The sequence below is a fragment of the Gallus gallus genome, chromosome 4 (assembly GCF_016699485.2).
Source record: "Gallus gallus isolate bGalGal1 chromosome 4, bGalGal1.mat.broiler.GRCg7b, whole genome shotgun sequence".
Taxonomy (NCBI): domain Eukaryota; kingdom Metazoa; phylum Chordata; class Aves; order Galliformes; family Phasianidae; genus Gallus; species Gallus gallus.
The window spans coordinates 88,915,050-88,942,298 of record NC_052535.1 but is presented as its reverse complement, the minus strand read 5'-3'; the positions used below and the strand labels follow the sequence as shown (position 1 = coordinate 88,942,298).

Below are 27,249 nucleotides of genomic sequence, written 5' to 3'. Positions count from 1 at the left end.
CCATTTTACCATGATTGCACAGGAGTCATTCTTATGGGCACATCACGTGGACTACTGCCAAATGCCAAAGTAAAATCATAGCATGTCACCCTTCTGGCCATTCTTATTCACCTGGCTGGTCCAGACTTCACCTTGTTCCTTCTCCTGCTTCCATAAAAAGGACATTTCTTTGTCCTTGCCCACTCCTTTGGAACCACATTCTTGATAAGAATTAGAAAGCTAAAAATGCTACTTTTCTGCCACCTCTTGTAGTTGGTATATGCAGACTTAAGCTAAAATCTTATTAAGCTAAAAAATAGGATTCACCCTGGTGACAATCCAGAAGTGGGTGAGGTTATGACTTGGAATCATGGTAACTGAAAGAATGGACCTGACTGGAAAAATAAATAGATAAACCATAATAATAAAAAAGGAAAAACACAACAATACTGTGATGCCTTCAATGCCAATGGAGAACAAGGCGTAGCAATGTGTGCTCTCAGATTCCAAACACTCAGTGCTGCAGCCTGCAGAAATGCTCCTCCGTTCATGAGACAGAAATTAAAAGGGCTTGGGCTATCTGCTAACACTGGGTATTGGTTTTAAAAATAGAAGCTACTGCAGTGTGCCTGCCCTCGGGAACAGCAGGAAAGAAGGACAAGCCCCTCAGATCCCAAAGAACTCAATAGGAATATTTAGAGAAAATATTTTCCTTTGCTTGCCAGGGGGATGCTTTCAAGACAATGACTGGAGATGTGTTTTCTTTTATGCTGTTAGCTGCCCTCTTGGGTCCTTGCAAATTGCCCTGGCCGAGAAGATGTTGAAAGTCTGCATTTCCAATGCCCTTGATGGGAGCTATTGCTTGAGAGGAGTTCCCTCTGGGTTTTAACTTGCTCCTGAGGTTTTTGACAGGAAAGTGCAAGAGTCATTTGAAGGAAATGAGGACACTGCAATATACATTGATGATATGCTGAAAGATGGTGGGGGCAGAGCAGCAAAAGAGGAAGATAACAAAAGAAATGTTTCCTGACCCTGAAATGGGTCACAAAAAAAAAAAAAAAAAAAAAAAAAAAAAAAAAAAAAAAAAAAAAAAAGGGCATGGCAGGAGGAATCTAAATCAGAAATGTAAGATATCTGGGGAAAAGTGTAAGTGTATACAGATTTTGGCCCATGCCAGGCCATTGCAGATATGCTGCTGTAATAGACGATGAGAAAGATTTGCAGAGTTTTGTTCCTGGAGCGAAAGGAGATGATGGTTCTTCTTCCTGGGCTCTTATGCAGAAGGACTCATAATGAAACAGGCTTTCCAACCTGGGCAGGGAGTTCTGAAAGTCAAAGAGAGAAGAAAGCAAGCACCTGAGTTCTGGCAAGCCATGTCACCTGGAGATGAACCATATGGGCAGGAAATAACACTGCCACTGGAAGAAGGCTTGGGGGTAACATATCAATTCGAATCAGAGCAGTCTGTAATTAATATCATAGTGTGTGGGCACAAAAATGAGTAGTGCCAGAAATATTACAGCCTGATGAATTTTATGGAGTCTGTGTGGTCTCAAGAAAATGTATTGCAGTGGCCTCCAGTGAACACAGAGGTGAAGTAGTACAAAACCAGTCATCAATTCCTACCTCAAGGAGGAAAAAACAGAGATGATGGCTTAGATATAGTGGACCTGTTGCAGTATCCAGTGGATGCTGAGACTGCATTACAGAAGGGTTGAATAAACTGAGCTGGGAAGGACCCACAAAGGTCATTGAGTCCAACTCCTGGCCTCACACAGAACTACCTAAAAATTAAACCCTGTGTCTGAGACCGTCGTTCAAACACTTCAGCAGGCTTTGTGCCATGAGCACTTCCCTGGGGAGCCTATCCCAGTGTCCACATTGGAGAATATTCTATTTGGGTATCTTGTAGGAAGAAAAAAATAAACCTTTTATTTGGCAAATATGGGCTCTTAGGAACAAAAGTCCTGCAGCAGTCCATACATATTGGTAGAACACTGCAAGATTTCAAATAGTTGGCAAACACCAGAACATTTAGTCAAATGATTTGAAGAAAAGTGGAGTTAAGGGAGTTTAAAACTACATATGTATACTTACATGTGTGTATAAAATTCTTGCAGGCTCTGAAAGAGATCCGTATCTCACCCTGCTGGGCAGAAGACAGCCTTTAAGGCACTAGCTGGAATTCAGAAAGCTGAGCATCAGATTTACTCAAATCTGGGCTGAGAAGCTGATCTGATCATGAGGCCTACAGAGAGATAAATAGATGGATGAAAATGCAGGAAAGCAGAGGAGTTCACTTTCTCTGTAGTCTCTGTAGTCAATAACCTCTGAATGCTGTTTTAGTGGCAACTGACCATAACTGAGAAAAAGGGAGAGGACATAAAGTGTTTATGTTCAGGTTAATCTAGGAAATACAATGAAAACACATCAACAGCGTGTTATCCAATCTCCTAGTGACATACGGGTCTCTGTAACATTTTAAATGAATATCTTGCTACAGGTCTGGATTTTTGAGGACCCCCAAATACTGCCGTACTAAGCTCTTTTGGGGTCCCATAGCCCAGTGCCTGTGGGTAAGAGGCATAATCTGATCACTACTTTCTCTTGCGAAGAGCCATTGCAAGTATCAGAGAAATGCCTGCACTAATAAGTGGTGCACGTAGCACTTTATTTCCTCTGCAGCTGGGAAAATCAGCTCCAAGGCAATTACTGGTAATGAACTTTTGCATGGAATTTGTGTGGGGGAGACTACTGTAAACAACTGGCATGTTGACTTTGATTAAAATATCCTTTAGCTCTCCACGCTCTCCCACGTGTAGGCCTCCATTTGTCTTTGACTGTCTCTATTTTCAGGGAAGCTTCAGGTTGGATATTAGGAACAATTTCCTCTCGGAAAGAGCAGTCAGGCACTGGCACAGCTGCCCTGGGAGTGGTGGGGTCACCATCCCTGGAGGTGTTCCAGAACCATGGGGATGTGGCACTGAGGGACGTAGTCAGTGGGCATGGCGGGATGGTTTGGGGTTGGGCTTGGGAATCTTAGAAGTCCTTTCCAACCTTAATGATTCTGTGATTCTGTGACCCTGTGATGCATAGAATTATGCCAGCCTTACCATGTGCCTCCTACACGTGCTAGCAGACACAGAGGCTTTTTATTTCCTCTCTGTGTCTCAACCCCAACGTCTGAGTTGGTCATTTCCCTCCTGATGGTGTCACAGATCAAATAATCACCAATGCAACTGTAACTGGGTTTTTTGATATCTCCTGCTTCCTACCTTAAATTGCCCCCTTTTGCCACATGTTTAATAACATCCTCCTCCCTCCAGGGAGGGATAGATTTCTATCTGTGGGGCTGCTGTGACTACATCTCCCTTAGAGAAGCACCTTGTCAGGACTGTTGCTTTCATCATTGCCCAAGAGAGATCTGATATGTCTCACTCTTCTTCTCAAGGATGTCAAAGGAGAAGAGAAAATCTCACAGTGCTGGACAAGGCAAATGGAAGTCACCAGCATGTGGAGCATTACAGGCGATTGCTCTCCTTTTTAGATCACTTCACTTCATCCGAATACAGTGCCAATTGAGGTGATAATGACTCCTCTTTCAATGGCAGCTTTCACTGGAGGTATTTTGATATGCCAGTAAGAGTTACTTTAAAATGCCAGCAATAAATACACATTCAAAGCAATACACTTAGTGCCTCAGCTCTACAGTCCGTATATATTCCCATCAGCTGCATTTTTTGACTGAATAAATGCTAGGTGTGAGCAATACTCTCTACATTTCCCTCACTGTGCCATGTCTCCAAGAAAATATGCAACAAATTCCTCTCTTTGAGTCGGGATGCCAACAATGCCTCCCTGGGATCAGAATAATAGGAAGAATAAAGATAATTCTGCCTGAAGGGTTCTTGATGTTCTTAATGAGTCACTTTCTTTGGGATGTGCTTTCAACAGGACAAATATCAGCCTTGAAGTGATGCAATGAAAGGTCTTGCACACCTTCATATTTTGGGTGAATATTCGTCTTGCCACCAAAATCAGGTATCAATATGTCTGAGCCATGTGCAGCACACAGGGAGACCTCTGGATGAGGAATGTGACAGTTCAGAAGGATAAAAGAAGCACAGGAGACAAGCTGGTGCTCAAATCCTGTAAGCCTCCATTCCAGTGAGATGGATGAATCTTGCTTAGGTCAGGTATGCAACTCTTTGCAACCAGGTCAGGCACTGAGCATGATGCTTTGATTTGCATCTTCGTTTTGTAAAAACATTGTTTAGAGCTGAGTTGGTGATTAGTCTGGCTGAGTCAACTGAGTAGGATGGGGCTTTCCAGAGGCATCTTTATAAAACAAAGGCTGAGGTCTTGTCAGAAAGGATGTGCTAGTGTGGGGGAATAATGATAACTATGGAGGCTTCACTCCAAGTTATCATGAGAGTTTTCAGGAAGAATTTTTTTCTCCTTCAGGGTAATGAAAAGTATGATGTGACTTGTAGACTTCACCAGACTACAGACATCCAGAGGGCTAAAGGCTTTCTTCCAGCCTTAAAGTTTGCAGACACAATCTGGCAACTAACGTCCCAGCTCACGGTTGGTTTGCTGCTGCTGTTGTTTTGTTTTCTTTCTTTTATTTCTCCCAGTCAAATTATAATCACTGACTTGGTGAGTGACAAATAAATTGCTTCACCTTTCCAGCCTTCAGCAAAGTCATAGTGACACTTGCCTCCCGGTAGATGGCTAAGGGAGCTATGAATGAGAAGGACTATCAAAGAAGAATGCGGGATTGTTGAGTTCATTTCCAAATGGTCATGTCTAAACCCCAACCTACCATGCCCTCCTTGAGTGATTCTTGCTTCCATTTGGCACTTACGGTCAACACATTTCACTCTCACTTTGCAGCCTTAGGGAGTCCCCACGGGGCAGAGAATAGCCCACCAATACCACGTCCTCATCATCAGACTTGTGCAGACTCATCATGCCAAGTGGTGGGTAGGATGTCTTGCTTAATAAATTCCCTGCCATCATGTCTGTAGTTTCAGGTTTCTCTGAAGGTGTCAAGGTGAGATGTATTCTACGACAGGAAGACAATACAGATGAAAGAGGTTCCTTTTCGTTTTGATTCTGTTCAGTGAGTAAATTATCTTCTACCTGGATCAACTATTAAAGGAGAAGGCACCACTTAGTGAATGTTATCACATTTGTTTGTATTTCCCAAGTGCCTTTAAAGTCCTGCTCGAATGCATCTAGCCAATATTGATAAAAACCTGCTAATAACCTTAGTGTTAGGGAAGAAAGGTCAGATATTTACGTACAAAGACTCAGCTTAGTGCATTTTAATGCCTGCTGGAGACACGTAGCTGGTTGCTGGCTCAAACTTTCTGGCATTACTTTGGCAGTCTCAAACATTACATTCCCGAGGTGTTCTTAGCAAATTCCTCCAGCCCAACACTGACCAGGAAGATCTGCTAGCAAAAGAAGATCATTTTGCATTGGGGGATTTCATTCTGTGTATGTAATGTTTGTAAACCCATCCAATTCCACAGAGAGTTGATAGCAATGTATGCTGACATCTTTGCTGCGTGAGCTGCTCTGATCTAATTCAGCAAAACAGCATCCCAAAGGGCTTTTCAGGGCACTATGAAATCTGGATGACAGCTGTGAGTTCTGGACAAGGCATGGGGGATCTCCTGGTAGGGCTTTTCTCTGACAGATCTGGGAGAAGGACCATCAGCATCTCCAGTTCAGGCATGATATAGTTGTTTTGTCCAGCAACACAAGGCCAAGTACATGCACAAAAGAGCAATGCAGACAGCCAAATCCCAGTGGCATTTCCACTCTGACATGCCCCAGGCAATCCTGGGTGCCCCAAATGGGGCCCTTGGAGGGAGGGACACCTGAGAGCCACAGCATCTTCTCACGTTGGAGAAAATCTAAGGTATGCAGGTAGTGGTATGTGCCTCCAAAACCATGTGCTTGCAGGGAAAGCAGTCCACTGCACATTCTGCAACTATTATTTCAACAATAGGTGGGCAAATAGTTCTGCATACAGAGGCTTGCTGCTTAGGTGACACTCAGCACTTGACTGTAAACTCTGGGTATGGAAAAACAGTCTAAACAAGGTTAAAGAGTGACTGCCAGTGTTAGTCACCTGTGCCCATCGGTGCATCATTATTAGCCCACGGATACGTGGGAAATATTATGACTATTTCTTCTGGACTCCCTTCCCATCATTTCTTGCTCCAGGAAAAAATGTGAGTAACAACTTATTTCCAGCAGCTCTGGGTAAGCAGAAAGCTGTTGGTTATCAGGCAGTTGCCTACTAGCAAGCACCAACCTCTGTGCTGCAGGTTTAATTTCAAGCAGCCTATTAGGACGTCCTGATGACGATCATTTCTCCCTGATGAACACAGCAGAATGGTCAGGTGCCCATTATACACCCAGTACAGGTGTAGACCTATACTCTGCAGATGTCTCTCACATTAGCACAGGATGGAAGCACACATCCCAAGCTCCCTCCCCCCCCCCCCCCCATCATTTACATGGTGTGGGCTGGAAGACTGAACCAGCATGACAAAAGCCAGTTAGTTCTACAGGAGGAGCAAGGCTGGTAGGGGGACAGCTTGTCACAAGCCACGTCGTGTTTCATTTGACATGCCTGGTCAGCAGAAGACCTATGGAGCGTGGCAGGGAAAGGATGTGGCAAAGCAAGAGTGTGCCCATAGCAAAGAGGATGGGTGAGCACAGGGGACTGAGCCTGAGCAGGAGCTTTCTGTGCAACACTCATGCTCGTTGTGCAAGATTTGGCAGACCTGACTTAGGAAGAACTACGTAAAAGACGTCCAACTAAACAAAACGGGCAATAAACCACTTCTGCTGCTCTGCTGGAGATTTCAAATGGCTGTTCTCCTCTAAGCAACAAACCATGCAAAAGACAAAAAAAAAAAAATTATCTGGAGTCAACAGCTTGTCAGGGAAATAATAACAGTGTTCATCACTTCGTAGCACTGTGCATGGATTTGCACCTAAAATATCCAAAACCTGGAAGGGACGGGGAGGTGTGCCAAAGCCATAGGCTGAACAGCACCATGAATCATAAAATCATTCAGGTTGGAAAAGACCTCCGAGATCCCCAAGTCCAACCCCAACCCATCCCACCATGCCCACTGGCCATGGCCCTCAGTGCCACATCTCTGTGATTTTTGAACACCTCCAGGGATGGTGACCTCACCACTCCCTGGGCAGCTGTGCCAGTGCCTGACCACCCTTTCCAAGAAGAAATGTTTCCTAATACCCAACCTGACCCTCCCCTGGTGCATGACTGGAGACCATCACCTCTGGTGCAACGTAATGTGGTGCCTCCCAAAGCATCTACAACCCAGATCCTGCTGCAAGAAGGATCAGAAAGTCAGAGTGCAGCGTCCAGAGTTGTTGCATGGTCATACGAAAGGATTTGTATGCTGTTTCCAAGCTGGCATGTAGTGTCACCTTCATACTTCTGTATGCTAGACACAGCTGCATTTCCACGGTGAAGGAAACGTTTTCCTTGGAGGAGAGTCAGGTCTCCACATCCAACCAAATGCATTTTGAGATAGGTGAACGCAATGGAAGAGCCATATTTTTCTCTTACCCCTGCAGGTTAGGAGTGCCTTTGTGTTAGTGTCACCGAGGTAAGCAAGAGTAGAAACAGATGTGGCACACGGCTACAAACAGGATGGGAAAATAAACTCATTACCCCATCTGCCCACCGTAAACAGCGTGAAATTAGCAGCAAGCGAGGAATAAAAATCCAGACAAATGGGCTTTTAAAGAGAGCAGAGGGAGCTGGAAGTTGCATTATTAGAAAAGCAGAGGCACAAAACTACCAAGCCACACACATTTCCCCACCCCCACTGAGCTGCTGGGGACAGATGTGGAGCAAAATCCCATGGCAGAGCATCCGCAAAGTGGTGTTTTCGAAGGTGAAGCCATAATGAATCATAGAATTATAGAATCACAGAATGGCCTGGGTTGAAAAGGACCACAATGATCATCTCGTTCCAACCCCCCCTGCTATGTGCAGGGTCGTCAACCACCAGACCAGGCCGCCCAGAGCCACGTCCAGCCTGGATGCTGGAAAGGCTGCTCTGTCAATGGGATAGCAGACCTGATGCTGCTCTCTCCCTGCCTGTTAGGAAGCACCATCAATTTTATAGATCTCAGGGTTGTTGTTTTTTTTTTTTTTGTTCCCTGAGAGGCGCTCTCTTAATGTTGCATAAAATTACTCTCTCAAGGGTAGCGCGAGGAGGAGAACGCAGCGTTATGTTGCCTCAGTTGCAAAGACATTGCTACCAATAAAAGCCCCTGAATGATTTGGATTTTAAGTGACATGAATGGGTCATTTGTGACGCTCCAGTTAAGGTTGCTTCAAACACCTCTATCATAAACTCTGCACGAGGGTGTCTGATGCTCTGGGATCGGGCTGTAAATATTCACCCCCCCAGCCTTTTTTCCGTGTTGCGAGCAAGCATATATTTACTTAAAATTTTTGCAGGGAAATTTCTCAAATGGTCAATCTGCTTGATTTATTCGGTGAGATCCCAAGGAATTTTATGGCTTTTATGGGCTGGCTGTGTTTATAACTATCCTGGGGAGTATCTTCTGCCATTCACATAGAGGAGTAGGGGAAGGAGGGCTGTAATTTCTATTTTAACTTACTTTTGTAGCGGCTGACATGACACTGACAAAGTCATCTCCTGTAAAATAAAGCCTGCCATGCTTTATTGGAGGCCAGAGGAGATCCTTTGGAGAGGGCCGGGGCAAAATTAAGTCAAGTGCTCTTTTTCCCCAGCAGATTCTGTTCAGAAAGATTGTGCATGGAAAATGCAGCAGTGTCTGAAGGCAGAGACTACAGCTCCTGCTCACTTTATAGATCTCAGAGAAATTGCAGACTGAATGATATTTCAAGGAAACTGGTTCCTTGTGTTCTGAGTTCTTCAAGATATGACAGCCCAAGGCAGAGTTTTCTATGTGTTGGAAATAATTTCTCTCTCCACATTTGGCAGATCCAAGCAAGCCTTGAGTGCTAAATAAACCAGGTCTATGAATAAATCAGAGGAAGGGGAACTCAAATTTGAGGTGTTGTGCGATTTGAGATAACTGAAAGCCTGACGTTGGCCATGAGGCACTTTGAAATAGGCTGGAGTTTGATGAAAGGTTTTACATTTGAGATGCCATTGGGGTATTTCAGGAGAAACCTCCTGGTGGGTTCACCCAAAGTTTGTAATAAACGTAATTGAAATATCTGAACTCCAGCTGCTACCTTCTACTCTAATCAGAGAGAGCGACAGAAGCAGCTCCTTCTCAGCAAACAGCCTGGTACTGCCAAGGGAGGAGGGATGGAGGGAATGGATGCAATGGGCTCAACATGCACGGGGAGAGTAGCAGAGGCAGGAGCAGAAATTCAGGGCCTGGAAGGCAACAGGTGGAAGGAGGACAAAAGAACTCTGGAGAAATCAATGGACTCTTGGAGAGAGGGGAGATCTAATTAAGCCCTTGGAGATGGGAGTGTTGGACCCACATCTTTCCTTGGAGAGATTTCTGTAATGTTGTCCGAGTTGGTTCTCACCCTGTAAGGGTTCAGAAACGAGAAGATTCCCCCCGCCTTATCTACCCTGTGAAGCTGTAATGTGTTCCCATCCAGAGGGAGACAAGAACTGTTGGGGACAAGGAGTTCCTCTGGGAGTTGTTTGAGAAGTCATCCTTCAAGGTCATGGCAGCAGTTTCTGTTTTTATAGTACAGCAGAATCAGAAATCACATTGTAGAAACCGGGACTGAATCTTCCCTCTCATTAACCAGGCTTCCATCTTCACCACTCCCACAAGTCATGGTGCAGCCATCCTTGGCCTGTATCATTGTGCTCCAGAGCTCCACACCAACTGGAAGGAGCACAGTTCTCCTGTTTTCTCTCCACCATGCCCCTCATAGCCCCCCTGGCATGCCATTGCACAGGTCCCATCCCCTGGAGTCACTCTGGATGTGGCCATCCTGCTGTAAAGAAGAGCATTTAGTAGCATTGCAATGGTCTGCTCCTGGCCATGGGGATATGGCATCACTGAACCTTTCTGGCAGTGTTTAATATATTGGTGTGCATGTAGCAATGACTCCTTCCTCCAGTGCTTTTCTCTGTCCTCGCAGCATGGGGAACAGAGCATTTAGTATTTTCACAAGAAACTCTGAGGGGAATTTGTAGGCATTTGGTAAAAGGCAAGACAAAACAGTGGGAGTCCTGGGGAGGTGGCGACAGCAAACAAAGGCCAACTCCTGGGACACATGTGGGCTGGCTTCATGTCAAAATGACCCACACAAAGCAACTCAGAGATTCAGGGATGCTGTGAGCAAGATTAAATTGTGTACAAGGAGAAGAGAGTGGAGTGTCCAACAAGACTGGGCTTGTATTAATGTCAGTTAGCAGAGACGAGATAGAGAAGTGAGGGGGGCAAAGGCCTTGGAGAGCTTTCTATGCTCCAAATGGGATAGGACAAGCATGTACAATCTGGCTTCCAGGTTGACCCCATCTGGGGCCACTCTCTCAAGTCAGGAAGACCCTGGTCTCAAGGATGGAGGTGGTTTCTCCTTCTGGCTCCTCAACGAGAGGCGTAGGAGGCAGGCACTCTTCATCAGCTGGAGCATTTCAGCCCGATCATGTTGCAATTCCTGAGTAAGAGAGGTGAGCCTGGGCATTTAAATCCTCCAGCTGACACCCTGGGGGGAGATCTGCCTGCTTAAGAACTTCAGAAGCAAGGTATTTGCTTGTAGAGCAGGTGGTGATGTGGTTGATTTCCACTTTTGTATGTGAAGGTGGACATCCCAGCCTGGTCCACCTCATGGGATACACAACTCATCTCCCACCCAGGGTTGCTCCATCAGCCTCACATCCCTCCTTTGGTTTTCTTGCAGAAGGTATGGCAGAAGCTGTCAGCTCAAGCAGGGACTGCCTTCAGGCAGGTGAGTCCTGCACCAACGACCCCATCTGCAGCTCCAAATTCAGGACCCTCCGGCAGTGTATCGCAGGTAATGGAGCCAACAAGCTGGGCCCCGACGCCAAGAACCAGTGTCGGAGCACAGTGACTGCCCTGCTCTCCAGCCAGCTCTACGGCTGCAAGTGCAAGCGAGGCATGAAAAAGGAGAAGCATTGCTTGAGTGTCTACTGGAGCATCCACCATACGCTGATGGAAGGTCAGTCGGGTACGGTGCACTTTTCTTATGGTCTTCCCAAAAGCGAAGTCCCTCTGTAGAGCTGCCCAACACAAAAGTCAGTGTGATGAAGATCATACATATCATACCCTGTTCCATCTCAGGACCTATGATGCCCCATAGAATTGGCATTTTTAGGAAAGATATCCTGAAAGCTTGAGACACCTCCTTTCTTTTTGTATGTTGTCTTCTTTTTCTTGATGTTCCCAGTGTACCTTGAGATATTCTCTGGGGAAATGCATGATATGTTTTGTGTGTAAATAGAAGTATGCTAGCCAAGCCCTGAAGCTGCATATTTTACAGAAGCACTGCACAAAGTTTGTGCACTGAAGGAAAAAATGGTGTAAATTTAAAACAAATCACTCTCTTGGAGGATCTCAAGTGCACGGGTGTCTTTAGCTTAGTGAAGATTTGGGGCTGGTGACATCAAGTTGGAATTTAAAGTGTTCCTAGAGCCGGTGTTTAGTAAGTTTGGATTTTGACGTTTTTTAAGAGTCATCATAAAATGGCACCTCTGTGGTCATAACTCTTCGTTGTCAGGCTGGTGAGTATTTTATGCACCATGAAAATTAAAATGGGGAATAAAACAGAACCTTCCAACCATAGGCTGCGAAATAGATTAATAAAACACTGCTGGCTGAAAGCTGGAAGGAAAGGTGCAGGGGTGATAGGCCAAAAGGTCAAGCAAAACGAAGAGGATGGAGACCATAAAGCACCAGCTCACCAGAATGGGAACTGCTTGATCAAGTGCTCAGAAAGCTTTCAAGTAGTGAAAGTTGTGGCTCTGGGCAGCCTGGTCTGGTGGTTGGAGATCCTGCACATAGCTGAGGGTTGAGACTGGATGATCATTGTGGTCCTTTTCAACCCAGGACAGTCTATGATTCTGATCCTATGATTCTATGATAGTGCAGCTTGCAGGGCACAGAGCATGGTGATACCTACTGACTGGGAAATAAGAGGCCCCAGCACCACCCAGGATCTGATCTTTCCCCTAATTACCAAGTGAAGAGCGTGGAGAAGAGCAGAGGGCTTGGGTAACAAGTGGGCTGGAGCAATGTTGGTGTGCAGGACAGTGGTGTCAGGAGGATTCCCACTGTTGGAAGAGCAGGGAGAGGATGGCAGGGAGAACAGGGGCCGGCTGTGCATCTCCAGATGGATGCTGGCCAGGCTGGGTGGGATGTTGGTCCAGCAGCTTGGGACCTCCTCTTGTGGAAGGGTTATTGAAGAGATTGCCCTACTTCTCTGCTGTCATGTTCTGAGCCCTGCTTTTTTGCAAGCATCAAGCTCACTTGCATTGCAGATTCACACTCTCAAGCCTTTGATTTCCTTACCTTAATTTCCTGGGGGAAATACATTTCATAATAGTCACATGTTTCAGAGTCCTTACACATGTTTAATTGACTGAGAAAGGAAGCCAATCTACGTGCTCCTTGTAGAGCTTTGTCTTTCAGTCATACGTACCCAGGAGGCTGTAAAAAGCTTCCTAGAAGCCCTCTTATAAAATCAATTGTGGAAGTGTGTGCTCAGGGAATTTATAAAGCGTACTATTTACTCAGCTTCTCTTGTGTGTGCCTGTGTTTAGCCACCTTCCCATTTGGAGACACAATAACACGATGACAACCCGATAACAATTCTCTGATAAGGTGCTATATCACCAGGACATAAAACTGCTATGCTGGAACATACAAATGGGCCCCTCTCCAGTCAGTAACGATGCAAGATATTTCAATGAAGGTGTAAAGCTGCCTTGTAATGCACCTGTGGTAATTGCACAGTGCTGTGTACCCTGGGAGCCATTTCTTCCTGACCGCAGCTGGTGATCAGCATATGCCCAGAGCAAGAGGTTTGATAGTCCTTTTATCCCAGCCAGTACATCTGCTGCTGCTGTCCATATCCATCTAAATGTCTAATAAAAAAAAATGATACCGAGCTGTTTGCTTCAATAATATTCTCTAGTATCTATCAGGGTGACGGGGCATTACAGACCATTGAACGGATGAAAGGGAAGCACCGATTGAATAAAATTAGCTTCCCAGCGACTTAAAAATGAAGAGGGGAAGTGTCTGAAGGAGTTGTGGGTCATTAGCTCAGTGCCAAGTGAGAGAGGGCTGTTGGCAAGGAGAGGAGAGGTGTTAATAAATACGAAAATGGAATGGTGCCCAACTTGCATCCTAGAAAGAGATGAGGACCCCTGAACAAAGGAGGGATATATAAAAAATGGCAGTTTTTGGTGTTGGAAACATGGTGTTGGAAACACAATGCATGTAGGCAATAGGAGAAGAGGTGATTGCCCAAGCTGTGCCGAGGAGGGTCAGGTTGTGTATTAGGAGATGTTTCTTCTCAGAAAGAGTGGTCAGGCATTGGCACAGCTGCCCGGGGAGTGGTGGGTCGCCATCCCTGGAGGTGTTCCAGAACTGTGGAGGTGCAGCACTGAGGGATGTGGTCATTGGGTATGCTGGGGGTGGGTTGGAATTAGTCTTGATGATCCTAAGAGGTCTTTTCCACCTTAATGATTCTCTGACTTTATGATGGTATGAGCTCTGCCCACAAGCAAGAGCATGTGTTATGATCTGGTGTCCTCAGTGGCAATCTCGAAAGGGGTCCAGGAGTTATACAAACCTATACAAGGTTTCAACTCAACAGTTCTCTGAGGGGTTCATCTATTCCATAGTTACGATATACTTTTAAAGCCTAACTGCATTCTAGTCTCTTCTCTAAGGATATGGTCACAACAGTTCCTGTGACCTTGACTGTCCATTTACTCATGACCATTAGAGCACAGTTGTTCTTGGACCAACCAAGCCAATGTATGCTGCAACTGTTGAGCCTTATACATCTCAGGCTCTTCTGCTGCCTTCTCATCAGATGCTCTTTTCACACCAGGCATGAACGTGCTGGAAAGTTCTCCTTATGAGCCATTCATCAGGGGCTTTGATTATGTCCGGCTGGCCTCCATCACTGCAGGTAGGTGGCTGAGAAGATGCTCTTACACTAGGTGGTTCAAAGTGGGAGAACTGGCTGTCAAGTGCTGAGGAGGAGGCAGTCCTTCGTGGTCTCTCATGGTCTCTTTACAAAGCACTGCATGGCTAAAGTCTTGAAACCATTTTTTTTTCAAGGACCTTCCAACAAATACTGTGCCAAACTCTAGGTAGATGAATATGTCCCCTGAAGAAACCCTTGCAATTTTTATTGTTTGTCTTTTAAATGCCCATTCTGAAGGGCTGGGGCTGAGGGGCAAAGTAGGAAGGCCTCTTGTGTTGAGCCATCATCCATGGGCTGATTCTCCATAGCAGGTGGATCACCTGTGCAATGCAGAAACCCTGGTGAGCACTGGATGGCTGCTCGCTACTAGACTAGAAGGTGCTTTCTCATTAATCAGAGGGTCAGATACCCCAAAGGCAAAAAGGTCAGGAGCCCAACCTACTGGCTTGATCCCAATCACAACCTCTAACCCCATGCTCTGAGGTCAGCCTGCGGACTCAGGCTCGTGTTCTGCTCTGTATCATGTAATCCCCTTAATAACAACGGCAAAGCTGCTCTACCTTTTAACCCCCTTGAGGACATGAACCCTTGGCTCAGCAGCTAAAAGGTCAGTGTGGCAGCTTTTAGCCATCCATCACCTATGTCACAGCTGCCAAAACAACCTGTACCAAAGCCATGGGGAAGTTTTACCAACAGTGATTTTTGTTACCAGAATACCCACATGGAAGCAGGTGATTTGCTCCACTTGTGTCTCTGAAAGATGTGCCGAAGCAGCAGTCCTCTCACAGCTCTTCCTGAGCGTGCACCTGGCTCTGGGGTGGAGGACACAGCTGGAGTGCACCCAAGCAAGCAAGGAGCAGCACATCCCTGCAGCTGATGGATGGCTGCGGTCCCCTCGACAGCGAGGCACTTGTTAGGTGAAAATGTCCAGGAGCAAATTAACCCATCAGCCCTTGACAATCTGACCAGCAAAGGGAAGGGAGATGCTCCCTGACCTCACATCTTCTTATTGACTCCACTTGACTGATTTGAGCATGCAAAGTGAAGCATGCACAAAGCTGTTTGCCAGGTCACGGCCTTCTTCACAAGAGTTTTTTTTTCCTTTTTATTTTTGCTAGAAGTCCTACGGGGCTCTTCAGAGCACAGCGAAATCCATCCAGGAATGGGGATTTTTATGCACGATTAACACACAGACAGGTTTTTAAAGCAGATTGAAACTGGTTGGGCAGCAAAGCCAATGAGCCTGGAGCAGCAGGGATACGTACCAAAGGACTCAGCATCCATTGAGACACATGATGTTTTTTGGTTTAAATTTTTCTTCCCTATTTATACATCAGAACAGTCCATAACACAGCTCATGACCTGTCACACCGTGCCTGTCCAGTGCATGGAATTATAGGATCGGCCAAAGGATCCTCTTACAAATACACCCCCAAAATTCCCAAGAACTCATTGAAATGTGAAACACTCCCATGATGCTATGCCAGGTCAGAGTGATAGACGGTTTTAACCCAATTTTACAAAAACAATATATGGCCAGCATTAAAAATATAGAAGCAGAATGACATCCCTCCACTCTAACTGTAATAGTGAATGTCAAAAGTAAGTCCTCCACTGTTGCATGTGAGCAGGAGAACAACCAGCACGTTCCCTGTGATTCATTAGCTGATTGGGTAATGAAACCCTTCCAAGTAACATTCCCACCCATTTTCTGACAGCTCCCCAGTGTAAACTGATGCTCTGAACAATATTTATCTCTGGGTATTTTTAAGGAGAAGCACTTATGCTGTAGAAATGCACCGAGCAAAAATGCCATCCATTGTAAAATAACTGAAGAACTCGAAATTCATCTTCTAGTAAACAGCGGAGACAAAATGAAGGGGAAAATAAACAGCTCAGAGATGGAGCATCTGACAATGGCTGCAAAAATAAAGGAGGGCAGCCAGTTCTGAAGTGCTCGGAGTGACTGTCAATGCTTCAGCACTTGTCATGGTGACTGGATGGTTTTAACTCCTGGTCAAAGGCAGGGCTTGACTTTGCAGCAGAAATTCTTTTATTCTGAGGATTTTTCCTCTGCAAAAAAGAATCTTCTCTGCTGGGGAAAGCATTCTTCTAAGCGTGCTTCAGGTAATGGGCTTAATTCAGAGAGATGAAGAATGTATTCAAATTCATTTCTCTAGCACATGGAGGAGCCTCTTCTCATCTCCCCCATCAGCATGAGCTTAATGTCTCAACAGATTCCCACTGGTAACTCTGTGGCATTCTTCCTGACACAAAAGAGAGCTCCGTCCACTTTTGAAATAGTTCCAGGGTCTACTTGTACCTCCAGAGGCCCGAGGAAACTCACTGCACATGGAAAAGAAGTTGTGGTGCAAGAGTTTGAGCAGATCAGGTGTGTCAGGAGATCTGGCTTGGTCACTGACTCGGTGTTTGATCTTGGGCAAAAGAAAGCCCATTGGAACACATCCCATCACACTGGTGGCTCCAGCCATGGTCATACACTGATACGTCTCCTAATGGCTGCTTCCTCACCAGGCCTTGACGTGGTTAATTCACGATGATAAATGCCTGAGGTAGAGCAAAGATACCCAAGGTAGAGCAAAGCCTCCTTTTATTAAATGCAGGAATGAGGTGGAGCAGGTTCTGGGGTGCGAGGTTTGTTGCCTGGCCATGGCACCTCTCAGGAAAAGGGAATTTGGCTCTACTGCAGCACAGAGCAGACGTGGCCTCCACATGATCACAGCCTTCCTGTTGGAAATGGTGGCCGCTTCAAGGAAAAGGTGGGGAGGAAGGTCTTAAAACGGGGTGCTGCTGCCAGCGAGAGCTGAGCACTAAACCCCATCACCATCTTACACCAACCCACAGGGTCTGAGAACGAGGTGACCCAGGTGAACCGCTGCCTGGACGCCGCCAAAGCCTGCAACGTGGACGAGATGTGCCAACGGCTGCGGACGGAATATGTCTCCTTCTGCATCCGGCGCCTGGCCCGGGCCGACACCTGCAACCGCTCCAAGTGCCATAAGGCCTTACGCAAGTTCTTCGACCGCGTGCCGCCCGAGTACACCCACGAGCTGCTCTTCTGCCCCTGCGAAGACACAGCCTGTGCTGAACGCCGGCGGCAGACCATCGTTCCGGCCTGCTCCTATGAGTCCAAGGAGAAACCCAACTGCCTGGCACCGCTGGACTCCTGCCGCGAGAACTACGTCTGTAGGTATGTTGGTGTGGTGGGCTGGGTGACGTGGAGAGACAGCACCCAACCAAGCCTGGGGTTCTTCAACTGGGGACAGCCCAGTGCCCAGAGCTGGAATGGTGTAGAGCTGTGTCAGGGGAGGGGCAGGTGGGATTTAGGGAAAAAGCTCTGCCCTATAGGGTGGTGGGCATGGAATAGGCTGCCCAGGGCAGTGAGCATGTCCCCAGCCTCATGGAGCTCAGGGAGCGCTGGGATACCTCTCTCAGACATTGGGTTTTGAGAGGTGCTGTGAGGAGCCAGGAGTTGGAATCGATGGTCCTTGTGGGTCCCTTCCAACTTGGGATGTTCTGTGGTTGTATGATTCTATGACTGGCTCACCACAACCTGCTAACATAAGCCATGGCGTGAGTGGCTCCTTGCCAAGATCCGTGACTTTGTTTCATGCCCTGATATGGAAAGTGTTAATGAACAGAACAAATCTGTGTTGGAGCCTTATTTGAACTTTTCTATCAATTTTGTATTCGTTTCCAAAGAAAAAGCCACTATGGAAATATTTCCAGGAAGGTGCAAGCTAAGCAGGGATGCAGTGTGGAGTCCATTCCAGGCTCATGCATGCACTCATACACAGAAATATCTTAATACTCATATGCATACTCCTGATTCATTTTTTCCTCAACTGCACTTTTTTTCACCCCTCTATGTCTCAAAAAGTCTTTGATAATCCAGAAGCTAGGACAAGGGAGAATGGTTTTAAACCAGGGGAGACAGGGGAGGTTTAGGTTGGATATTAGGAGGAAGGTTTTCACCCAGAGGGTGGTGATGCACTGGAACAGGTTGCCCAAGGAGGCTGTGGATGCCCCATCCCTGCAGGCATTCAAGGCCAGGCTGGATGTGGCTCTGGGCAGCCTGGTCTGGTGGTTGGCGACCCTGCACATAGCAGGGGGGTTGAAATCAGATGATCACTGTGGTCCTTTTCAACCCAGGCCATTCTACGATTCTATGCAGTGATGCTCCCAGCTCCACATCTTGTGTGCAGCTCTTGCCATGAGCAGACACCTGGTGGAGAGCAGAAGAGCAAGGCCAGTGTAGGACATATCTCCCAGAACTGTTCCAGGCTCTAATTATTCTGGGCTTTGGGACTTCCTGAACTGAACACCTCCAGCACATCATCCTTAAAGTGCATTAAAAAACTGTCTTTTCCTAAGAGAAGGTGAAGGCTGCTGCATACAGCACGCATCCTCTTGGAAGGGTGGCCTGGCATTAATACACCCAGAAATGCTGATAACAGAAAAACAGATACAGGGCTGATGCTGACTCTAAAGATGCAAAGTCCTCGAGTCCCACCAGTTCTTGCTTGAAAATTCCACGCAGGTATCCAGAGAATCAATTCAGACGGGTACTGCCCTCTCCCTAACAAGACAAGTGGGCCCAGAGGGGAAGAGGAGGTTCAAAGGGGAGAGTGCTGCTTCCCAGGAGGCTGGAAACCATTTCCCACAAACAGCACAGCTGTTAATTATCTGGTTCCTTGGTCTCTGAATGCATAATATAAAATAACCTCTAGAGACATGGCAGGAGCAAGGGGTGGAAGTGTGACCCGGTCAAAGCCAGCAGTGCAGAAAGCACAAGGAGAGCTAGGAACAAACCATATCACTTCGAAGAAGTAGAGTAAAATACCCCAGAACAAACCATGGCACTTTGAAGAAGTAGAGTAAAATACCCCAGAACAAACCATGGCACTTTGAAGAAGTAGAGTAAAATACCCCAGGGCAAACCCTGCTGCACTGCTAAGTCCTCTTACCAATCCTAACCCCCTTCAGCTTTCCAGCTTGGAGGTGTGGGCTCTACTAACAGGAGTAGTATCTGTATCTGTATCTCCAACAGTCCTATGTCCTACCCGAGCCCCATGTGGATGACTTAAATACCCTGCCATGCCCAACTGCCACCAGACGTGCCAACAATTGTCCCATTCCTAAAGAATTAGGTGTCAAATATCTGTTTGGCAGCATGATTTGTTGGGTTTATCCAACCAAGGCAGTAGGGTAGCCACATACAAAGAGCCAACTGGCATGTCTGAAAGATTCCCCTATTTCCTTGCATGGAGGGTCCCAACAAGCCCAGAGTTGGGTCTCAAAACCACTTTGTGCTGAGAGATTTGATGCTTTCAGCCCAACCATACAAAAGCTGAGGCACAACAGTGGTCGAAGCACTGTGGCATGCACCTCTCACTCCACAGACCCCAGAGAGTCCAATCTTCTGAGTGTGGGTGCTGGTAGCAGAGGAGATGGCAACAGCCATGGTGATGTAGAGAGCATATCAGAGCCTTTGGGTATTGCCCTTAAACTGAAGATATCCTCAGCGACATTTAGAGCATAATCTTTGTAGAGAGAGAAAGTGGACCGGAGTGATTCTCTCTTTCAGCAATTCAGTCCAAAAATGAAGGCTTAGGTCTCTAGGGAAGATTAGTACTCTGGAGTCAGACAGCAGCAATAGAGAGTGAATTATCTTGCTGTCTGCAACAGCTCTTCCTTTGAAAATCAGCTTTGCACATCAGAAAACAAACATTTCTTCCAAGATCGCACCTTTCTTGCAGTCCCAGAGGATGCTTGTACAACATGACCTACAGCACCTCTCCACATCTCCTCTCGGGGTGATTAAACTCACTTCTGGCTTTGCTGGAGGGGCAGGCGAGAAGAAAACCTGTGTTTTGTATTCAATCTGGCTTAGCAACAGCTACAGCAGCACAGAATCTTGTGAATATTATCCCCTTCTGTACGAATGCAGTGGACACCTCCAGTGTGCTATTATGTCTCTTTTTGCCCCAAATATTTCTGCCCTTAAGTCCCATTTAACCCTGCCCATGGCAGGGGGGTTGGAGCTCGATGATTTTTAAGCTCCCTTCCAACCTAAGGCACTCTGTGTTTTTGCATTCCTGCTCCAATAGGTCGCGTTATGCAGAGTTCCAGTTTAATTGCCAACCATCCCTGCAGACTGCGAGTGGCTGCCGGAGGGACAGCTATGCTGCCTGCCTGCTGGCTTACACCGGGATCATAGGTAAGGTCTCATGTCCTTCCACTGCTCTATCTCCCACTCCCTGAGTGGGGAACCTCCTGTATCGCAGCCAATTGAAGGCTATGAGGGTAACAAGGTGGACATCAGAGAGTGGGATCTCAAGGAGACCCCACTTTCTCTCTGCTGTGTGAAAGAAGGAACCTAAGCCATGATCATGGGGTAACTTCATGATAGCTGCATCAGAAGGAGGGAAACCACACATCACGAGCTACTGCAAGACCCTGCATGATGCTCATGATGATGGGTTGTCCCAGAGAACCTGCCCTGCTGGGTGTGCCCTGATCCCACTGCTGGATCTCCCACTGGAAATCACTGTTCTCTGTCATCCTGCTGACTTCAGAGGATGTCAGACTGGGTTTTCAGATGCTGCAGAGGCCCTGCTGGCAGCTATTAGCACAAGCACAGCCAGAGTCCAAAGACAAGCGCCAGTGGCCATTGGACTTGGTCCATCCCAAAGTGAAGACCCACAGCTATCTGGGTCAAGATTTCATTCTGGTTTAATCCTTCCTTTGTTGTCTCTGACCATTCTGGAGGCTGAGTTTGGCTTCTCTGATGCCAGTGTGAAAACCTCCTCAAACATTCACAAACAATATTTGAATGTTACTAGGAAACCTCAGCTCCCGGGAGTTGCCCATTCCTTAGACTCAGAGCACACTTTATTTGACTAAATGCTTTGTTGGTGGTGGGGTGAACTAAGAGATAGAAAATGACCCTCTTCTCCCCCCCGGGAGCAAAGCAGAGCTGTGACACCAGCACCAAAAGGGTTTTCTCATCACTTAGGAGTATGACTGAGACTAACCAGAGCAACGTAAGAGAGCAGCAAAGAGATGACATTGTCCCCCCTTGGAGTCCCAGCTTTGGGGTAACACTTCTCCACCCTTCCCATAGGCAGCCCCATCACTCCCAACTACATTGACAACTCGACCTCCAGCATAGCACCCTGGTGCACGTGCAACGCAAGTGGCAACCGGCAGGAAGAGTGCGAGAGCTTCCTGCACCTCTTCACTGACAACGTCTGTCTCCGTAAGTATCACCCAAGGAAGGATGCGTGTGCTTGCCCTTGTGAGCATTTCCCTGATAGTGCTTCTCTCCATCTCTTCCCCACACAAAGAAAATGCCATCCAGGCCTTTGGCAACGGGACCTACCTGAACGCAGCCACAGCCCCATCCATCTCCCCCACCACGCAGATGTACAAGCAGGAGCGAAACGCCAACAGAGCTGCAGCAACCCTCAGCGAGAACATCTTCGAGCACCTCCAGCCTACCAAGGTAGGAGAACCTGGCCCAAGGGTTGCTTGGCTGTGTCCATGCCTCTCCATGTCCTCCAGCCCTCCTCACCTCAGCTCCCTCTTCCAACTGTGTCATTGCATCTACACATACAGATAAACAACATCCCCTTCACTTTCTAGAGTCCCTGACTCATCTTCTTCCTCATGCCATGGCATCTTCTTACCCAACACCAAGCACAAGGCAATGCTATCCTATCCCTCACCCTGTCCTCAGTCTTGTTGGTCACCATTTTCTTTCTTGAGTGCTAATAAGGGAGATGGGTTTTCTAGGAACATCCCTGTGCTTTCTGGGAGTGTAGAAGGGAACCAGGACCACTGGTTCAGCACCTTGCCCAGCTGTGGAGCATTCACATAGGTGCAGAAAAGCTTTGCAGCTGCTGGAGGTCATACATTGAAACTTAACTGAGCAAGGATCACCAAGCATTGGAAAACCTCAGCTGAAAGATTCTACCCAGCAGCAAGTTTTTAGTATCAAAGTAATATTAAATTGAAATTGTTCTAAAACAAATACCAGGTTAATTTACTGATGATGACAGTAATAAGCATTAAATATTTTATTATTAAGTGAAAAGCAATGACCTTGATTCGACGCCCACTAGAGTAATCTTCAGATTGAATTATTTTACTGTTGAATAATTAACAGTGACCCTGATTTGCTGAACATGCAGGTAACAGAAGCTGTCAGTTAACTAGATTCTGAGGACTGAGCGTGTGCCTTGTGCAGGGCTAGATGGTACATCCTGGGAGCTTCCAGATCATCTCACACAGCTCTGTTTTCACTGAGCAGTTATCAGGTCTTGCAGTGGGTGCAGAAGTGTGGCCTCAGCTTCCCTAACTGCTTTTCAGGGCATGGGTGGCCATGCACAGAACAGAGATACCTTCATCAGGGGAGAAAACCATTTGCATGCAGGAGAGCTGGAGGACTTGCTTCTGGCTGGTGCTTACCAAACCTTTGTGCAATCTGAGTCTAAGGCCAACACTCTGCACTGAGAACTTTATCCAAGCCATTACTTGCAAGCAGCGGAGAAGCTGTGAAACTCCTTCATGACTGACAGCCTAGTCCAGATGGCCACATGCACAGTACTTTCATAGTATCATGGAATCATTAAGGTTGGAAGAGATCTCTGAGATCCCAAACCCCAACCCCAACCCCGACCCACCTCCACCATTCCCACTGACCACGTCCCTCAGTACCACATCTCCATGGCTCTGGAACACCCCCAGGAATGGTGACTCCACTGCTTTCCTGGGCAGCCTGTGCCAGTGCATCATGACTCTTTTGGAGAAGAAATTTTTCCTAGTATCCAACTTGAACCTCCTATGGCACAACGTAAAGCTGTTACCTGTGGAGTAACCTACCTGCGTCCCAGCTGCTGCTTGGTGAAATGCCTGCTGATGCCATGGAGATACCTCCAATACTTGGGGACATCTCCACCTGGAGAGGTCACCACGTCAAGTCTTTGGCTGGTGATGACTCCATGGGTGTGGATCTCCCCTGGCCAGAATGGGCATTCGGGCACCTGTCTTACAAAAAGAAAGTCTCACCACCATCATCTCCAGCAGAGCTGAGCTGTCCACAAGGCTGAAAACCATGACACTCACCCATGCATCTTCCTTTCTCTTGCAGGTGGCTGGAGAGGAGAGGCTCCTGCGGGGCTCCACTCGTCTGTCATCAGAGACCTCCAGCCCAGCAGCTCCTTGCCACCAGGCAGCCTCCCTGCTGCAGCTGTGGCTTCCCCCCACTCTTGCTGTGCTGAGCCACTTCATGATGTGAAGCAGAGTGGGATCACGCCAGGCAGTGACTCTCTTTGTGTTGGTTTCTTTAAAAAACAAAAACAAAACAACCAGACAAGGAACTTCTTTCGGGAGGTGGGGTAGGAGGAGGGAAGGGGTGGGAAGGAGAGGTGAATGTGTAGGCATCCCTTTCTCTTCCTCATCCATCTTCCAATTTGTTTGATTTTATACAATCAGCATTGCCAACAACCGGCTCATCCTTTGTCCTGGCCACCTTTCACCCCACAGTGTGGTTGTTGTCTCTCCAGCTCTCTGTGGATTGGGGTTGTGAGCCATAGACTGTTTCCTTGGAAAAGCCAAAGGAGAGAGCTGAGTCAAGAAATGAGAGCTGCAATGAAAATGCTTTCACCTTCCCCAGCCAAGAGGGGAAAGACTTTTGATGGATGAGCTGTCAGGACATCTCCTTAAGTCCCAACTCACACTGTGGGACATTTGGCAGGACAAGTCAAGTGTTGTGTCTTACAGATCATCTCCAGGGCTGCTCGGGACCTAAAGGACAGCCCAGAGTGAAGAAACCAGAGCCCCTGGTGAGAAGGTAGTTGGTTCTGTTCACCAGAGAGGATCCTGAAGCACCTCTGGGGTGGAGCAAGCAGCCATACAACAAATTGGCTCACAGGGACCATCCACCTGCTTGAAACTACGGCCGACATGCAACCAGCATGCATCTCCAAGATGTCACCTACTCCTTGGGCCCTCCTGTTTGGGAAACATGTCACGTATTGATCATGTTCAGGAAGAAACACGTGTTGCATTTTGTTAATGGCTGGCTTTCTTTGTGTCCCAACCCTAGCATCTCTATTTTCTGGTCCTGTGAAGTGTTTGGGGTAGGTATTTTTCCATGACATCCAACCAGCCAGGGGCCAAAGTCATCCCACTCCCAGCTAACCTCTGTATGTGCAGGATAAGCCTGTGAGGCCACAGGTACGACTCAATATGAGTGCAGCACAATCCATTCTCACCAGCTACCCGTGCTACTGTTGGTCTCACAGAGAGACAGAGGGACAGTTGAGGGATGTCGTTATCTACGTGATGAAGAGATAGGATACAAAGGGTTTTCATGTCCCTGGTAGGGAGCGGATTGTTACAGCCCCCTTCCTTGAATAGCTGGTGGAGGAAAGCCTTGTTAGCTTGCATGCAGGCTAGCACACTAATGACATTTCCTCCTGCCAAGTGCTAATTACTCAGCCAAGGGGTGACTTAAGCAAAGGCTGGCGATGTGACCCACCCAAATGGAGGGTGAGGACAAATGTCTCCCTGGCTGCTAAGGGCACAGAAGGGAAAATATATGACCTTGTGATACATGAGCATCCAGGAGTCTTCCCTTGAGGAAGTGAGCTGGGGTGTCCTAGAGCATTGCAGGGAGATGAATTCCACACTCGACCAAGCCATTAAAGAAGGTGGTAAGGAAAAGCAGCAAGGTTTCCCTGGGCAAAAGCTTTTCCAGGTTGACCACCACAGGAGGGACAGGAGTAGCTTGTTGGTCCCTGTAAGTTATACAGCAGCCCATTTTCCCTTTGGTTTATGCCTCTCTAAGGAACAACATCAGTTGCTCAGCATTTGGAGGCAAGAAAAGTTTAGAAGCAGCTGAAATGGCAAATTCTGGAGCTTTTTATTCCCATTCCCTGCAGAGCACTTTCCATTGCATTAATGCTTCAGGCTTTGCTGAGAAACAGCAGTGGCTTTCTTGGGGTTTGGTACAATATAAAACCACTCTTGTTTGCAAATGAACATCTATGGAAGTGTAAGACATGGTAGAAACCCTCCTGGCTGTATCCTGGCTAATGTTCTGCACCTGGGGTTTTCCTAATTCAGGAGTCAGGATCCTGGAACACGCTGAGATCTCAGTCTTGCACACAGGGTGCCAGGGGACGTGCTGAAACAAAATGTGTGTGCGAAAACTTCACGGCCAAGAGGATCTCCCAGTATTGGAGATGCAGGCGGAGGGCAGTGGCACAGGTCCCATACCTCCCTTCAAAGTGCCATCGCCATGCCCTGAGCTGTTGTGAACATTTCCCATTTATCCAAGGCATCACTGGGGCCATCTGTGCAAGTATGAGGTGTAAATCCAAAAACCTGCGTCCTCTTAAGCCACAAGTGAGAAAGATTAAACCCTACTGGAGAATGGCAAGGAACTACCTCAACACCATGAGGTCGTGCTGTAAATTGCCTTCATCTGCTGCTTTCCTTTCAAGCCCTGTAGTCCAGCCCTGCTCTTCTGCCCGCCAGTTTCAGCAGATAGGTCCCCACCAGCCTTTGGCCTTCCTGCATCATGGGCTGAGTCTCTGCACAGGATAGGTGTGCAAGGGATGGGATGTATATATCATGCTTTGAACATCTTAGGATGTTGGTTGTCCCTGAGCTTTGCTGGCCAAACAGACCCTCTGATCCCATTGTGGTGTCTTCTTGTATCCTCAGTTTTGGGAGGATGGCAGAAGTGTCCTGAGGCCATGAAAGGCAATAGCAAATCCCTATGGATCATATCACAGAGGCTTTGCATGAGGGGGTTAAATAAAGGCGAACGGTCTGCTGGGATTCCTGCAGAAGTGTAAATGGGGTCTGCTGGAGGGTTCTTCGTTGTGGTCTTGAATGGGGTCTGAAAAACACCTGCAGAGCTGACCTTGCAGGTCTGAAAATGCACTCCCTGTCCTCATCCCTTGTGCTGTGGTGTGAGTTTGGAAGCAGCATCCGCCCAGCAATGGGCTGCCTGCTGCTCTCCCAGGAGTTCCCTGCAGTCTGGGGATGCTTCACAATGAAGAAAGTCACGGAGCAATGAGCCTCCACGCAGCAGGAAGGGGCCAGTGGTTGGGATGGGTGCTAATATTGTGCTGGAAAAAAAAAAATATCAAAAAATCTGCATGAATTTTCCTGACCATTCCACCTTAGTTTTTTTTTTTACCAGTACTTAATGCCCGCTCCCCCTCTAAGCCCATTCACAAACCAAACTTTGCAAACAAAAATAAAGAGTCACAGCAGCAGAGGGAAAGGACTGAGAGAAAAGGAGACCACTTTTTAGCAATCACTCCATACCCGGGGACTTCCATAAGCACAAAGAAGAGTCACGGGAAAAAAAAAGAAGCGTCCAGCCAGCTTTCTATAGCCACTGAACTCTGTTTTTCTGGCTGCTCAGCGCCATTTTGCAGTGGTTTGGCAGTTCCTTGCATCTGTGAGATACCGTGTATGTACAAATACTGCTTTGTTGTCCAAGCAAGAGCACGAGCAGAGAGGGAAAGTGGTGCTGGGAAAGTACCCCCACGGATGGCAGGGGATGCTGATGGGTGCTGATGGGTGTGTGTGCACATGGGGAGGATGCTTGGTGTCTGCCTGTACTGCTGGGCTGTAACCTGTACTTATCTCTTCTGTACGAGTTGATATTCAAGACATATCCATGAATAAAGCACACATGCATTTTCCTGACCGCCCGCTGTTGTCTGTGACGCGGTGCCAGCTGTGCCCATGCACTGTACACCAAACTCAATCCTCTTGCACCATAAGGGAGCTGGAAGGAATGGAGGGATGCTCTAGGGGGAGATTAGAGAGTATCGGGGCTCAGAGCCCCCACACTTGGCTGGAAACTCCAAGCTGGTGTGCCCCAGCCTGGAGAAAACAGCTCTGTGGAGACACAATCAATGGAGAGCCACCAACGCCACCCATGGACCTGCTCGAGCTCTGGGGATGTGTGTGCTGAGCACAGTGCTGGCACCCGTGGAGCAGTGGGA

General features: G+C 47.3%; 1 protein-coding gene and 1 long non-coding RNA gene across 5 annotated transcripts in view; one reads left to right on the top strand and one right to left on the bottom strand.

Annotated features, from left to right (window-relative positions):
- Nucleotides 1-26,948, top strand: part of GFRA4 (GDNF family receptor alpha 4) — a 69,449-nt gene extending 42,501 nt beyond the window's left edge. The window contains exons 1-8 of one of the 4 annotated variants that reach the window (XM_040698725.2): nucleotides 10,520-10,682; nucleotides 10,913-11,200; nucleotides 14,093-14,173; nucleotides 17,057-17,402; nucleotides 20,323-20,432; nucleotides 21,339-21,473; nucleotides 21,562-21,719; nucleotides 23,367-26,948. In XM_040698725.2, coding sequence (XP_040554659.1) covers nucleotides 10,658-10,682; nucleotides 10,913-11,200; nucleotides 14,093-14,173; nucleotides 17,057-17,402; nucleotides 20,323-20,432; nucleotides 21,339-21,473; nucleotides 21,562-21,719; nucleotides 23,367-23,513 — 1,290 coding nt within the window. In that variant the 5' untranslated portion in view covers nucleotides 10,520-10,657 and the 3' untranslated portion in view covers nucleotides 23,514-26,948. Of the gene's footprint in view, nucleotides 1-10,519; nucleotides 10,683-10,912; nucleotides 11,201-14,092; nucleotides 14,174-17,056; nucleotides 17,403-20,322; nucleotides 20,433-21,338; nucleotides 21,474-21,561; nucleotides 21,720-23,366 lie in introns of those variants that run through there. The other 3 variants (XM_040698726.2, NM_204991.2, NM_001397717.1) reach the window with 3 other exon arrangements.
- On the bottom strand, nucleotides 1,041-23,478 carry LOC121110582. Its single transcript, XR_005859806.1, has 4 exons — nucleotides 23,342-23,478; nucleotides 23,099-23,259; nucleotides 2,077-2,227; nucleotides 1,041-1,304 (listed from the first exon to the last, which is right to left on the bottom strand). It is a non-coding gene; the product is annotated as an uncharacterized LOC121110582 (long non-coding RNA).
- Nucleotides 26,949-27,249: the final 301 nt, after the last annotated feature.